Source organism: Pteropus vampyrus, unplaced genomic scaffold, assembly GCF_000151845.1.
Source record: "Pteropus vampyrus isolate Shadow unplaced genomic scaffold, Pvam_2.0 Scaffold417, whole genome shotgun sequence".
Taxonomy (NCBI): Eukaryota; Metazoa; Chordata; class Mammalia; order Chiroptera; family Pteropodidae; genus Pteropus; species Pteropus vampyrus.
This window is the reverse complement of record NW_011889198.1, coordinates 505,265-519,541: the sequence shown is the minus strand read 5'-3', so window position 1 is coordinate 519,541 and position 14,277 is coordinate 505,265. Positions and strand designations below refer to the sequence as shown.

Genomic DNA, 14,277 nt, shown 5'->3' with positions numbered 1-14,277 from the left:
GTGAAGAAAGGCACAGACTGCGTGAGAGGGAAGCCTCACCACTCAGCACCTCTGGAAACATAACTCACCAGAAAAGTTACTTGTTCTGTTTTCCCATCTTCACGCACGGGCTCAGGTGCAGGAAAAGGCAGAGGACTTTAGTAAACCCCACAGAGAATCTCACAGGTGGCAGGAAAAAGTGTCGGGGCAGGCAGTTCGTCAGGCAGGTAGTTCACTGGTGCCAGCAACATAGTTAGGTTAATCCTCACCTCTGACATATGAGCAGTAAAGTCACCTGCTTTGTGACTCTGATAGGTAGAGAAAGGGCGAAACAGGAATCCTGGCTTCTAGACAAAGTGACACAATCTTGTCTCCTCTTGCTGGGTCTAAGAACAAGCCCAGGTGGTGGCATTTCCCAGAACCAGAGCAGGGTGAGGGAGAGTCTCATCGAAAACAAGGGATATCCGAGTCAGACAAACAAGCAAAGGCGAGTCCATATGGAGCACCCAGTCTGAGGATCATGAAGAGGGATTCTGGGTGGGGAGAGAGGATAGAGAGGGGATACGAAGAGCAGACCGAAAGGATAGAGAAGCAGGTGTCAAAGTAGAGTAAGATGCCAAGGCAGATGGAACAGCAAATATGGGAGCAGAAGTAAGTTTAAGTACGTTATCCAGGATGGCTCTGAATGTATAAATGACGCTGAGCTTTGGAGCGATCCCAATCACTGTTCTAAATCTGTACTAGCTGTGAGCCTCAGTGTCCTTGCCTGTAAGTATTATGCAGTAAAGTCACCTCAGGTAACTGTGTTATTGAATGACATAACACATAAAAAACACATGACAAGCAATTTTTCTTATGAGCCACAAATGGCAACATTGGCATAAGTATTAATAATGGATGGTCTTATTTACAGACCTATTAACCAGGAAATGATAGCTGCTGAGCCAGCAAGTTTACAGTCAGACAAAGACAGGATCCTTGGCATGGAGATGAAAGGGTCCGGGGTTTCCTGAGGATTCCAACACAAATCGCAGGGCAAGAAGGGAGGTGGCGATGCCAGAGGCCACGCCTGGCTGGGCGTCCCCAGCGGCTGAGGGGAGAGATGAGAGTCACGGGCTCACAGAGGTGCTGGTCTGCCCGCTACGCAGGCCGGCTGGCGGGTAAGGGTGAGCAGAGGGCCCGGCAGGCAGAATGCGGCAGGGGTGCGCGCTGTGGCAAGCGGAGGGAAGCCCTTCTCTGCTCTCTGACCTGGGGACTCTGCGCGAACGGTGCTCAGTGCGCCACCACCATGATCCTCGGCCCGATGGCCCCAGGCCCGGTCCACGCTGAAAGCTGTTCTGGCTGCTAGGACCCCGGCTTTCCTTCAGAGCCACTCCAGGGGGCCCTGTGCAATAATCACATGTTCTCTTATGACTGTGGGGGCCAAACTGACCCAAGGATTCTCCCTTTTCCTCCAACAACTGATTTTACCGTTCCATGGTATAGTTTGAACTGGAAACTGATAGTTCAACTTCTTGGGTGGAAACTGCTATCTTATAATGCTGCTTTCACTTCTCTGTCTGTTGCTAAAGAGTGAACCATTTGAGGGCTGAGACATTATTCTATTCACATCTAAGTCCCCAGTACCTCCTGGACAGAAGGGAGTTTTACTCACATGTTTACCCCTTGCAACTGTACAGCTTCACACCTCCCCCGCCTGCACGCACACATACAAAAGAAGTTGTCGAGTTCACTAATGAGGGAAGTCGGTTCATTACATGCTCGCTCGCTATTTAGGCCATGTCCTCAGCATCTAAAATCCGGTGTCAGAGTCAAAATTAGTTCTGCTTTGCAGACCTAGCCATCTTAGAATTAGGGTATGAAAGAGAGAGGGAGGGAGGGAGGGAGTAAGGGAGGGAAGTGGGGGAGAAAGAGAGAAAGAGAGAGAGAGAGAGAGAGAGAGAGTGTGTGTGTGTGTGTGTGTGAGTGTGTGTGAGTGTGAAGAGCAACAGGAAGCCTCACTTAGGTCTTTATCCTAAACTGCTTGTTACAGTCCAGCTTTACCCGAGGGCTCAGCGCTGGGAATCGGTGGGCGGTGGCCTATCTATATGGGTAGTGAGGGTCGAGTGACAGCCCTTCAGAGTTCTGGGCCAGGGCATCATGCTGAGAATTCCATGGGAAATCAGCTAAAGAGAGACTTTTCAGAGGAAAACAGTTTCTCCAGTTGAAAGTATACGAGGGAGAACATTTCCGCGGTGTGGTTTCCACGATATATTCTCTGGCATAATAATCCAAAGTAGCTTTAAATTTCTTTACAAGTTTTATCTTAGGACACAATTAGTTGGACAGGAATTTCCCCTGGTTGACGCAGGAAAATGAGCCTGCATGAAACTTCAGCTAACACTCACCAGCAGTAAGCAGCAGGAGACAGAGAAGATGATGAGATCCCACAGCAGAGCAGAGAGCCAGTATGCGAGGACATAGACGCCGCTCACGAACTGGATGTGCTTGGACTTAGAGGTTCTCTCAGTCACCGTCTGGAAGCTGAAGCTACCGACCACAACAGCCATGCCAAAGGCCAAACACAATACTATCTGTAATCCACTTCTATGCCTACAGAAGATGGCAAAAAATAAAATAAAATAAACGCTGACACTGAAGTAGGAAATGATTTCAGTAGCTAATTTCAAATGTATATGGCCAAACTGCAAGGGGATATATAGCAAGGCTCAATTTCAGGAAGAGGAAAATCATACATACACTAGGTGAGAATCATGAACAGGGAGAGGCTGAGGCTTGTTGACGACTTTAATGGAAGCACTGGGGCCAGAAAGTGACATAAAGAGAATGTTGTCTAGCACCGTCAGAGACATTGCAGCTGAATGGTATGCCTCGTTATTGAACAAAACAGTAAGCACTGTTTGGTTTTGCTGAACCACGATGGAAAACGCAATAATGGAGAAGTCACGGCACTCTTTATGTTCCATTATGTAATTTGTTATATTACCTAGAAGAGAGAAACTGGTGAGTCAACATGTAATAGCTCACCTACTCCTTATGTTGGAGAGGAAAGACCAAGCAAAGGGCTGCTTACAGCATTAAGAAAGATAATGCAGAAAGTGTGTTCGACATGGTTACCAAAGGTAAGCACTGAACAAATCGAGTATAGTTATTTACACTATCTTCGAAAAATTAGTTCGGAAGAGTCAATCTATTAAGTCTCAGCTACTTGTTTTTAGAAATAGTAAACTAAAGGGCAATCTTCAGATCTGGGAACTGACACTCCACCCTATGAGAGCTTAGAGAAACATATTTGTTTCTGGTCAGAATGAAAACCCCATGCTGCATTGCACGACGCAGTATTTTGGGTCTTTACCCATCCTCTGAAGAGTGATGCAATAGCTGAAAGACACCTAATAATTTTTGTGGCCAGTTGTCTCGAAGTGTACGTTTTTTGGGGCCTCTGACTTAGCTGCCTCTACAATGTTGGTAATTAGTAGGAAAACAAAGAAACGTGTAGCTAAACACCACAGTTAAGTCCCTTCTTTGCGAGTGCCACAAACAGGCCTTCACGTAGCAGAAGCCTCTTTCTTTCCTGCGCGTCTCACCTTGCACTTCACGAAGTTCTTGATTTCGAAGCTTTAGAAAAATCTTAAGGTTCTTTGTGAGTTTCAGAGCCAAATCGGAATTCCCTGAAACTGAGTAAGGCACAATTGTATGACCATATTGACTCAAGTCCATTTCTCTGGCGTGCACCTTAGATTTTAAGGTTTGAGTTGTTAAGAGATATGAAGTGACAAACAAAATCACTGCTATCTGTAGCAGCATCAATTTCCAGTGACGCCAACTGAATAGTGCTCGCTTTATAAACATGGAATAAAACTGCTGGCAGTAAAGTGGAAACTAAAAGGAGAAGGAAAACACAGCATTACAACTGTTGGTGACTCAAGTGAGATATTCATATTGAAATCCATTAATAGAAATGCTTTTATAGCAGAAGATATACACATATAATACAAATATATCCTTGAATTGGACCTAGGAAAACAACAAGATGGTGTGAAAGGTTTTACTTGTGTAAGGTATTAAGGGAAAGAATTATGGTCTAGTTTTGGTTTCTGATCTAACTACATGGAAAATGTTATCAAGACGATTTTATTCATTAATATGCTTGTATTTCTGATCTGAAAAATAAAATTGCATCTATTTTTTTTACTTAATACCGAACCATAACCTTTCTATTTCTCCACTTTAAAGGGATATATCCCCATGAAATTTGTATGGAACTATTATTATTTACTAGGTTTTAATATTCAAACGATGATTCATAGCAAAAAAAAAAAAAAATGCCCCTAATCTAATCAACCAGTATCATCTGATTACAACTGTCATAACCCTTGGGTCCTGTATTAGATCTGAACAAAGGGAAAATTTATGAGAAAATGAATGAGAACTTCTCAAAGGGATTCTGAATAATGGCAATGGTGAGAGTTGCAGCTGTGACCTTTATCTAGAATGCATTTTCCTGCACTGGGAAATCACATCTGGCTGGGTCTTCTGCGGCTAAACTCCAAACATCATTTCAGTTCAGATATTAAACAAAGTGTACATGTTATGCCCAAGCCAAACACACTAGGTTTAAATATGCTCACCCCAGTATTAAATTGAACGGTAGCAATTTCATTCAATCCGGAAAAAGCTGATGTATTGTCATCTCTGGGCCTAATCTCATTCTGCTTCAAGTCTTGTCTTATTTTTTGGTCCTTCAGGGAGGGGGACTGGAGAGGTTGACTATCCATTTGAGAATCCGCCAGCTTACTGATCCTATATACACACAGGTACACATAAAAAAAGCACAAAACATTTCGACTGTAGCCTCAGTCCATTTTTGGGGAGAATGTCAAACAAGGTTCCAAATTTGGAAGACTCCTTGGTTTTTGTCACCGATTTCCAGGTGTATTGTTTTGAGGCAGCATGGTATCAGTGGCCCCCAATAAACAGGTCAGAAGACTAACAGCAATTCGTGGCAAAGTCTCAACAGTTCTGAGAAACTTTCATCACGAGATAAACAACTATAATATATTTTATGTTTCATTAAACTGAACCTATCCAAGTTAAAGGACTTACCTTTAATCAAAGATAATAACTCTCCTTTGAGGGTTAAAATGTTCTTTATTATACGAAATGATGGGGACATTTGATAGGTTTGTTTTTAAGTCCTTACATTTCCCACTACTGCCTATGTCTGAAGCTGAGTCTTTGGGTGTAGATGCTTGAGAAGAATAGACAGATATACACAAGTAATTATAATCTACAGAGAAAAATGCTAAGTAGAATAACAGAAAAAATACATATCACAGTATACTGAGAGACAGGAAAGATAATTACGCCGCTGAAGTAGTAAAACACTTGGTGGACAGTACATGATGAAAGGTATATTTTTTCTAAGCCACAGAACTATCAAGACCTTCGGACTACCTGCCTGTTAGTATTTGTATGGGATACGACATTAACACATTCTGTAGTATGACAGTCACGAGTGATGAGTAGATCGATGACTTCTGTACCCTTTAAATCCATGAATCAAATTCATATTAAAACCTGCTTTAAAACGTCCCTACGGCATGTTTGCTGTTTCATACTAAAAAATTTGAGGACCATTATGCTTTTTTTTCAAATTAGTATTTTTTATCATTTTGAGTTTCAAGTATACAGTATATTGGTTAGACATCTGTATAGTTTATGAAATGATCCCTCTGATTACTTTTATCTTCCCTCCGTCTCCACACAGCCATTACAGTAATGCTGACTGCATTCCCCAAGCCCTGCTCCCTATCCCTGTGACCATCTATCAGCTACTGATTTGTACTTCTCTAACCCTTCATTGCTTTCTTCCAGACCCCCACCTTCTGGCTGTCACTAGATTGGAGAACTATTATGCCTTTAAAATATAATCACTGAATTTTTTTGTCTTCTTTTTATTCTTCATATTTTATTCATTGGTAATACATTTCCATTAGGAAATCATCAGAAAATATAAAGTAGTGAAAGGAAAAAATTCCTATTACCTAGAGATAACCTCGATGAGACATTTTCCACACGCAAGTAAAAACAGACACAAGCATACACACACTCTCTTCAAAGTGGCATCCAAATTATATTTAGTCCATTTACATGCAAAGTAATTACTCATATATTTGGATTTATAGCTAACATCTTGTCATTTGTTTTCTATTTATTTTCTTTTTGTTTTATTGAAGTATGACTGACAACATTATATATATATATAAATATTTTTTTTTTGTGTGGTATAGAACATGATGTTTTGATATGTAAAATGATTACTACAATCAAGTTAATTAACATATCCATGACCTCACATAATTACCCTTCTCTTTTGGTGATAGAAAACACTTGCGAGCTACTCTCAGAAGATTTCAAACTTATAGTACATTATTATTAACTCCAGTTACCATGCTGTACTTGTGGAGACCTGTGTCTCCTGAACTTACTCATCTTATATCTGAAAGTTCATACCTTTTGCCCAACATCTCCTCATTTCCTGGTAACTCCCATTCTACTATCTGTTACTACGAGTTCGACTTATTTAGATTCCAGATGTGAGATTATGAAGTATTTGTCTTCTGTATCTGACATATTTCACTTAGTATAATGTCCTCTAGGCTCATCTACGTTGTCGCAAATGGCAAGATTTGTGGATAAAACTTCATGACATTGGATTTGGCAATGATTTCTTGGATATGATATCAAAGGCACAGGTAATAAAAGAAAAACTAGGTTAAACTTCATGAAAATGAGAAACTTTTGTGCATCGAAAGATAGTATCAACAGAGTAAAAAATGCAACCCACAGAAAGGGAGAAAGTGTTTGCCAATTATATATCTGATAAGGGATTAATATCAAGAATATACAGAGAAATTCTAAAACTCAACACCAAAAAAACAAACGATCTGATCCAAAAAATAGGCAAAGGATTTCAATAGACATGTCTCCAAAGAAGACATACAAATGAGCAACAAACACATGAAAAGATGCTCAGCATCACTAATCATGAGGGACATGTAATGAGAACATGTAGTGTTCTCATTACACCCACTAGGATGGCTACTATCAAAAAAAGCGAAAACGAGTGGTGAGAATATGGAGAAACTGGAAACTCTGGGTGCTGCTGGTGGAACTGTAAAACAGTACGGCAGTCCTCCCAAATTAAAAACAGAATGACCACGTGATCGAACAAGTCCAATTCTGCGTATATGCCAACAACAACTGAAGGCAGGGTCTCAAGGGGGTATTTGTGCACCGCGTTCACAGCAGTATTATTTACAGTCGCTAAAACGTAGAAGTAACCCTTGTGCATTGACTGATGAATGGGGGAGGAAAATGTGGTCTACACTTACAATGGAATATTATTCCACATTAAAAAGGAAGGGAATTCTGACACCTGCTACAACGTGGATGAACCTTGAGGACTTTAAGCTCAGCCAAATAAGCCAGTTATAAAAGGACAACTACTGTATGATTCCACTTATATGAAGTAGTAAAAATCGTAAAGACAGATAGCGTAATGGTGGTTGCCGGGGTTAGGGGTAGGGGAGAACGGGGAGTTACTGTTCGATAAAAGATATAAATTTTTAGTTTGACAAGATGAAAATAGTTATGGAGATGAATACTGGTGAAGGTTACATAACAATGTGAAAGTATTTAACACTACTGAACCGTATATTTAAATATGTTTAAGATGTTAAGTTTTATGTTACGTTTATTTTGCCATAATAAAAAAAAAAATGAAAAGAAAAAAGGTAAGAAAGGTAAACTGACGATAACCTGTAGGAGAGACAACCTAAGTGTCACGGTTCAAGGTTTCAACCTGTAATTCCCATGGCAAGAAGAGCATCTATTGTGGAGATAATGACTTTAAATAATATTAATTCATTCATTTACTCATCTAAGAACATTCTTGAGTATCTACTATGTGACAGACACTGTTTGACAAAACAGACATGGTCTGGCCATCATCGAGCTAGTTCTAATTGTGATTACAAAGTAATCACAAAATTTTTCATCATAATTTTGCTCCCTATGTAGTTTGCCTAGAGACAGACAAGAGAACATTTGATTGAATAGCCAAGAGGCCTTTTATTATAAATTATTATTCTTATAATTTATCGTAAATTAATGAAGTTGCTTCTTAATTTATATACATCCGTCTTGTGAGCTTCACTTGTGTGAATAAATTACCCCAAGTCAACTCTGATACACTGAGAATATTAATTTAAATCCCTGAGTCTGAAAGAATGAAGTCTAGACATGACTCTGCCGTAACTTTAACGGATAAAGCACGTTTCGTGAAACTTTTTGGCAGCTAACCATCTGATTCTGCCCTATGACAGCCTGAACTCCGTGGGCATTTTCGTTCTGAACTTTTTCACAGTGCAAGAAACAAACTAAATAGTTTATGTTCAAATTACATAAACTGTGGACACACGGTTAGGTCAAAATTTTAAAGTCATTTCTAGTACAGACTCCAAGTTGGAACTCAAAATTTTCCTATGATGACATCGATATATATATATATATATATATTTTTTTTTCTTCTTGATTAACTCTTAAACCCTCTACCACAAAAAGACATATGCATCAAGGCCCAGGCTCAAAATCTTCACACATTCTCAGCTGAATACGTGGAAATACATTAACAAAAAAATTAACATATTTGAAAAAATCCATAACTGTGACTATTTTATTCCAATGTAAAGAGGTAGGGCTTGCTCTTAAGCTGATTCAGAATTTCAGTGGGGGAAATTTGTTTTTAAGGTCACTATGACTCACTTAAGGAAGACTTCTTCCATGGTAGTAATTGAAGCATCAATGTTGACAATGCCCAGCATTTTTTGTTTCTTTTCCAGATTGGTAAACAGATCTTCAAACCTGGAAGGAGAAGAGGAAGAAAAAAAGGAAGTACTAGCACTAGTCTAGGTACATTTTTTTCTCTTTTTAGTTCATTTTCTAGTAAATAGAATGTTTAAAAATATGAACACTTACTATTCTTTCTTTAACTTTCCTATTGTTCTCTTAAATTTTTTATTCTGGCAAAATATATAAAACATTAAATTTACCACGTCATCGCTGTAAGTGTACAGTTGAAACACACTCCCAGTGTCATGTGCCCATCGCCACTATCCACTTCTGGAACTTTCTTTACAACCCCAACCTAAAACTCTGCAAGAATTCTCTATGCTTCCCTTCCCTCGATTTCACTTTTACTTTCTGTCTCTATGAATCTGCCTATTCTATGTGCCTCATATAAGTTGGAATCATACAATATTTGTCTTTTTTGTGCCTGGCTTATTTCACTTAGCGTAAGTCTTTCCAGGTTCATCCATGTTGTAGCATGTACCAGAAGTTAATCCCTTTTTAAGGTTGAATAATATTCATCGTGTGCCTATACATGTTGCTTTTCCACTCATTCAATGGACAATTTGGGTTTTGTGAAAATTGCTGCTATGAACATTAGTGTACAAACATGTGTTTGAATTTCTGCTTTCAATCACTTTGGGTATATTCCTAGAAGCAGAATTGCTGGATCATACAGTAATTCTACGTTTAACTTTTCGAGGAACCTCCATACTGTTCCACGGAAGACATAACATTTCACATCCCTGATGGCAATGTGCAGGGTTCCAATCTCTCCACACGCTTACCAGCATTTTTTTTTTTTGATTTGCTCTTCCCTAATGAGTAGTGATGTTGAACATCTTTTCATGTATTTATTGGCAATCTGTACATCTTTAGAGAAATGTCTATTCAGGTCTTTTGCCTATTTTTAAAAATTAAATTTATTGGGGTGACATTAATAAAATTACGTACGTTTCAAGTGTACGATTCAATAATATATCATTGTATATTGCATGGTGTGTTCACCACCCAAAGTCACATCTCCTTGCATCATCGTATACTTGACCCCTTTCCCCCTTCCTTAATTACCTCCCCATCTCTCCCCGTTCTCTCTGCTCACCACTAAACTGTTGTCTGTGTCTGAGTTTTTGTCTTGTTTGTTGCTCTCAGTTTTATATCTCATTTTTGAATTAGGTTGTTTGTTAGATACATTTTCAGTATTGTTTTGTCCCATAATAATTTCTGGTCAGCCATGGGAGAAATTTAGTAGATCATTCTTCAGTGTAATGCTTATTGTGAAGCAAATGCAAGTAAGAGATATTTACCTTAGCAAATTTCTCCCCACTGTAACCTGATCTTTGATATAAATGTTTATTCTTCTAAAGAATTATCACTTTATTTTCTACAACTGTTAAGGACTAGAGCTAGCTGATAAAAGCTAATTTATTCACATGTGGTTCCTACATCAAATGAAAAAGAGTTCTCAAAGTACAGGAGGTATAAATCACTAAATGACAAAATGGAGTTACTGAAGCAGAAGCTGGGAATTAAGAAAGATCTAATCACACACAATGCAATATACAGGTTGTATTACTGAACTGTACACTTGAAACCTATACAATATTATTAACCAATGTCACTCCAATAAATTTAAAAAATTAGAAAAAAAAACGAGTTAAAAAAAGATTTAATTAAATAGGTGAACTGTGTGGAAGTTTTGCTAATTGTGGTGCAGTTACATCAAGGATTCTAAAAAACAGTTTTACCAGGGAGAATTAATATTGTTTTATGTTGAAAAGATCTCCAGAAACACATCACTTCTTAAACGCACCTCCATTCCCAGTAAGGGACTATTAAATCCACATGTCTGATTACCCTCAGAGATGGTGGACTCAAAACTCATTTTCTAAATTTCCTCCATACCTGAGGCTGAATTCCATTTCCACCTAACTTCACCTTGTTGTGATTATTGGTTCTACTCTGACCCCTAGGTTCAATCTGACCCCTCTTTTTATGACAACTCTTCACATATTTTATGGTCATTTTCCTCTTCCTCTTGAATTTCAGTGGAATCCGTGCTGTGTATGTTTTTCATTTATCTTCAAGAGTCCATATATTCTGTTAAGGACTATTCTATATTATTGTTATTATTATTACTGCTATCATCATCATATTATTATTGCAATATCTTTGACTGATTTTGGTACCAGAGTAATACCAGCCTTATAAAGCGAGTTGGGAAATGTTTCCTTTACTCGCATTTTCTGGAAAAGTTAGTATAGAATTGCTCTTTTCATCTTTAAGTGTTTGGTAGAATTCATCCGTGAAGCCATCTGGGTCTGGAGTTATCTCTGTGGGAATGTTCTAAAGTACAAATTCAACTTCTTTAATAAATAAAGAGGTTTTCAAATTATATACTTCTTCTTGAGTCAGTTTTGGTAATTTGTGTTTTTCAAGGATTTTTTTCCATTTCATCTAAGGTGTCAAATTTATTGGCACAGTTGTTTATAATATCCTATTAGTTTTTTAATGTATTATCTGTAGAAAAGGTAATGATATCATCACTCATTCCAAATACAGGTAATCTGTGTCTTTTCTCTTTTTCTTTCTGATTAGTATGACTGCAGTTTTACTAAATACACTGGTCTTCTCAAAGAAGCAGCTTACAACTTTGTTTAAAAATCTCAAGTTCACTTTTGTTAGCCATATTCTACAGATTAGAATATAGGCACTGAGGTTACAAGTATTGCTTCTAAGTCTCTTTCTCATTTTTTTTTAATGTGAACACATGTATGTGTAAAGCATTGAGAGCTGTGCACAGCACAAATTAAATGAATAATTAATGAAACGATCTAAGTCTTGGAAATAACCAAGAACTTGTCATTTCATTATTTTCCTCCTACAGTGGAAAAAAAAATTATCTTTAACAGGATAATTTTAAACCAACTATTCGTTTAGTAGGATCTCGGGTGCCTGACTCCCGCCGTTATTTCCTGCATTCTACCCAGGAGCTCTACACCAAATGAAGTAGAGCAATGTCCTAAAAGCCCCGCATCTTTTCTCGCGTAGGGCAGCCACCTTGCGTTTATGGGCTATGTAGATAGCAATGACTTCAGACAGGAAGATGAAAACGGCACACTCCCTGAAGGTCAGTGATGCTCATACTCGCAGCTGGGATGGGAATCCCAGGTAGAATGATCATCCCCGTGTCTTCCATCTATAGTTAATTTGGCTAATCACTGAGGTCAAACTGTTTTATCTGTGTCCTTGTCACTTTGCTCCAAGAGTTGTTATTTAAGCTACTTTTTTCTTTCATCGTCTTAATATTTCTCTGGATCTTATTCACCATCCATACAATTTGTATACTATGAACATCTTACTGTTAGTTATCCCTTATTAACACCGTGAAGCGACAGACAATAGGTTGCAAACCCACCTCCCCCACAAAAAATCCCAGAAATAAAAGTAGCAAACCAGCCTTGAATGAACTCGAGTTGATGAAGCGATCCCCTGTTCACTGAGAGAACTCTTCAGCTGTGAACGTCTCAACTGTAGCTGGCAAATGACAGCTGTAAGTGGAGACCTGGCTTGCTAGCAAAATACTACTCACTAAGCTTGCTAAACCTGGAAAACTAAAAACGACTTCTGGTCACCCAAACCATCCATCTAGAACTCTTTGAATCTATACCTGTGTACATACTCTTTGGGCAAGTTAAATGATAATTCAGCTCTAGTATGCTTTTCCAAAGTGGCATCTGGAATATGAGACTGAATCACTGCACAGATCTTTTCGACATCGAACTGTGGTTCCATCTCCATGATGACATGATATGTAGCACCTGAGAGAAATCATTTAGAAAACCAAATGAAGCAGTTCTGTACTTTTTCATCTGGTAAGACCCACCGTGGCTCTCCATGGCTCAGGTTGCCTAGGTCCACAAGGAAGAAGACACGGTACGTCACAAGGCATTTTATTATGACTTTAGGGAGGATCACACCTAAAATTTCCCAATGTTGCTAAAAGAACCAAGACACTGAATAAACAGCGACTTCCTCTATAATTTCAATCATTTTCTTAATGAACGATAACCTAGTGCATAAAACCAGACATAACAGATGGATGCAGAAAGGCCCCTGTTTTCTGGCTACTCAGAATTTTTGAAACTGTAATCTCGATAAACATTCATTTATCGTCACTGGTTGTTCAGCATGTAGCAGGCATTCATTTAGGTCTGGGGACACAGCAGGGAAAAAAAGCAGACAAAAATTCCTGTCCTCGTAAAAGCTACTTTCTAGCGAAAGGGGACAGATAATAATGATGAGGAATAAGTTAAAATGTATACTGTGTTAGAAAAAATAAAGCGGAGAGAGGAGATATGAAATGTTGAAGGAAGGTTGTTAAATTTTAGAAAGCCTGAGAATATACTTATTGATTACAGACCTTAAAGAAATCAGAGAACTACTGTACTTACTTAGAGTTTGCCTATATGAAGAAATTATTTTCAGGAATTAAAGGAAAAAATCATCGATTTTAAATATCTGCATTTCAAGTGGTCACTGTATTTGCATTTATGTTTCTTAGTAAGATTTGAATCATAGGTCTTATGTATAGGTCTTCTTAGCTGAGAATTCGGTTTATTTACCTGGCTTATCATAGTAGACATGACACTTTATTCCATTTCACAAATGAGGCTACAGACATCCAGAGAATAGAGTGACTTATCTATTATTTACTAGCTATGGGAACCAAAACTACCTTTGGATTATTTACAAAATAATACCGTTTTTCATTTCTCAGGCATCATGACAAAATAAGCTTCTCAGTTATCTTGTCCTTCTAAGATTCAATAAAAAATGCCTTCGGAGAGCTGAATGCTGATAGCAACACGGAATGTCCTGTGCCATCAAAGAAGCAAACACAAATCCTAGGCTTCTGACAAAAATGTAAAAAATCCAGGTAAAGTATATTTAAAGTTTAGCATCTATAAGAGAAATGAATACCCCAAAACCTTATATCTTTTAAAATATCTAGCTATACTAATTATTTTACCAATAATTAGTAAAATTAGTGAATAAAATTAGAATTTATTTATTTATTTATTAGATCATGTGGCTCATAACCCAGGTGCATCCAATTCAGATGGAATAAGTCAAATTTTGGATGTAGAACCCCTTACAAGTTAGTTGTCCAAATTCGACCTTGGAAGGTGATCGTAAACTTTGAACAACTAAATGATTAGATAAATATAACTTTGGATACATTTTTTGATATATCTAAACCCCAGTTTTGTATCTATAAAAGGGATATTGTTTTGAATTAAAAATGATGTATAAAGTGGATACCACAGTAACTACTATAAAGGAAAAAATTAATGTGAGTTAAATAATCTCAAATACTGAATA

The 14,277-nt window shown here is 38.0% G+C and overlaps 1 protein-coding gene across 1 annotated transcript in view; it reads right to left on the bottom strand.

The window, feature by feature from the left end:
• Positions 1–14,277, bottom strand: part of LOC105306061 (ATP-binding cassette sub-family A member 3-like) — a 123,654-nt gene that overhangs the window by 41,270 nt on the left and 68,107 nt on the right. The window contains exons 16-21 of the mRNA XM_023523813.1: positions 12,563–12,713; positions 8,809–8,907; positions 4,611–4,782; positions 3,567–3,861; positions 2,719–2,965; positions 2,367–2,571 (exon numbers count right to left, since the gene is read on the bottom strand). Of these exons, the coding sequence (XP_023379581.1) occupies positions 2,367–2,571; positions 2,719–2,965; positions 3,567–3,861; positions 4,611–4,782; positions 8,809–8,907; positions 12,563–12,713 (1,169 nt within the window). The remainder of the gene's footprint in view (positions 1–2,366; positions 2,572–2,718; positions 2,966–3,566; positions 3,862–4,610; positions 4,783–8,808; positions 8,908–12,562; positions 12,714–14,277) is intronic.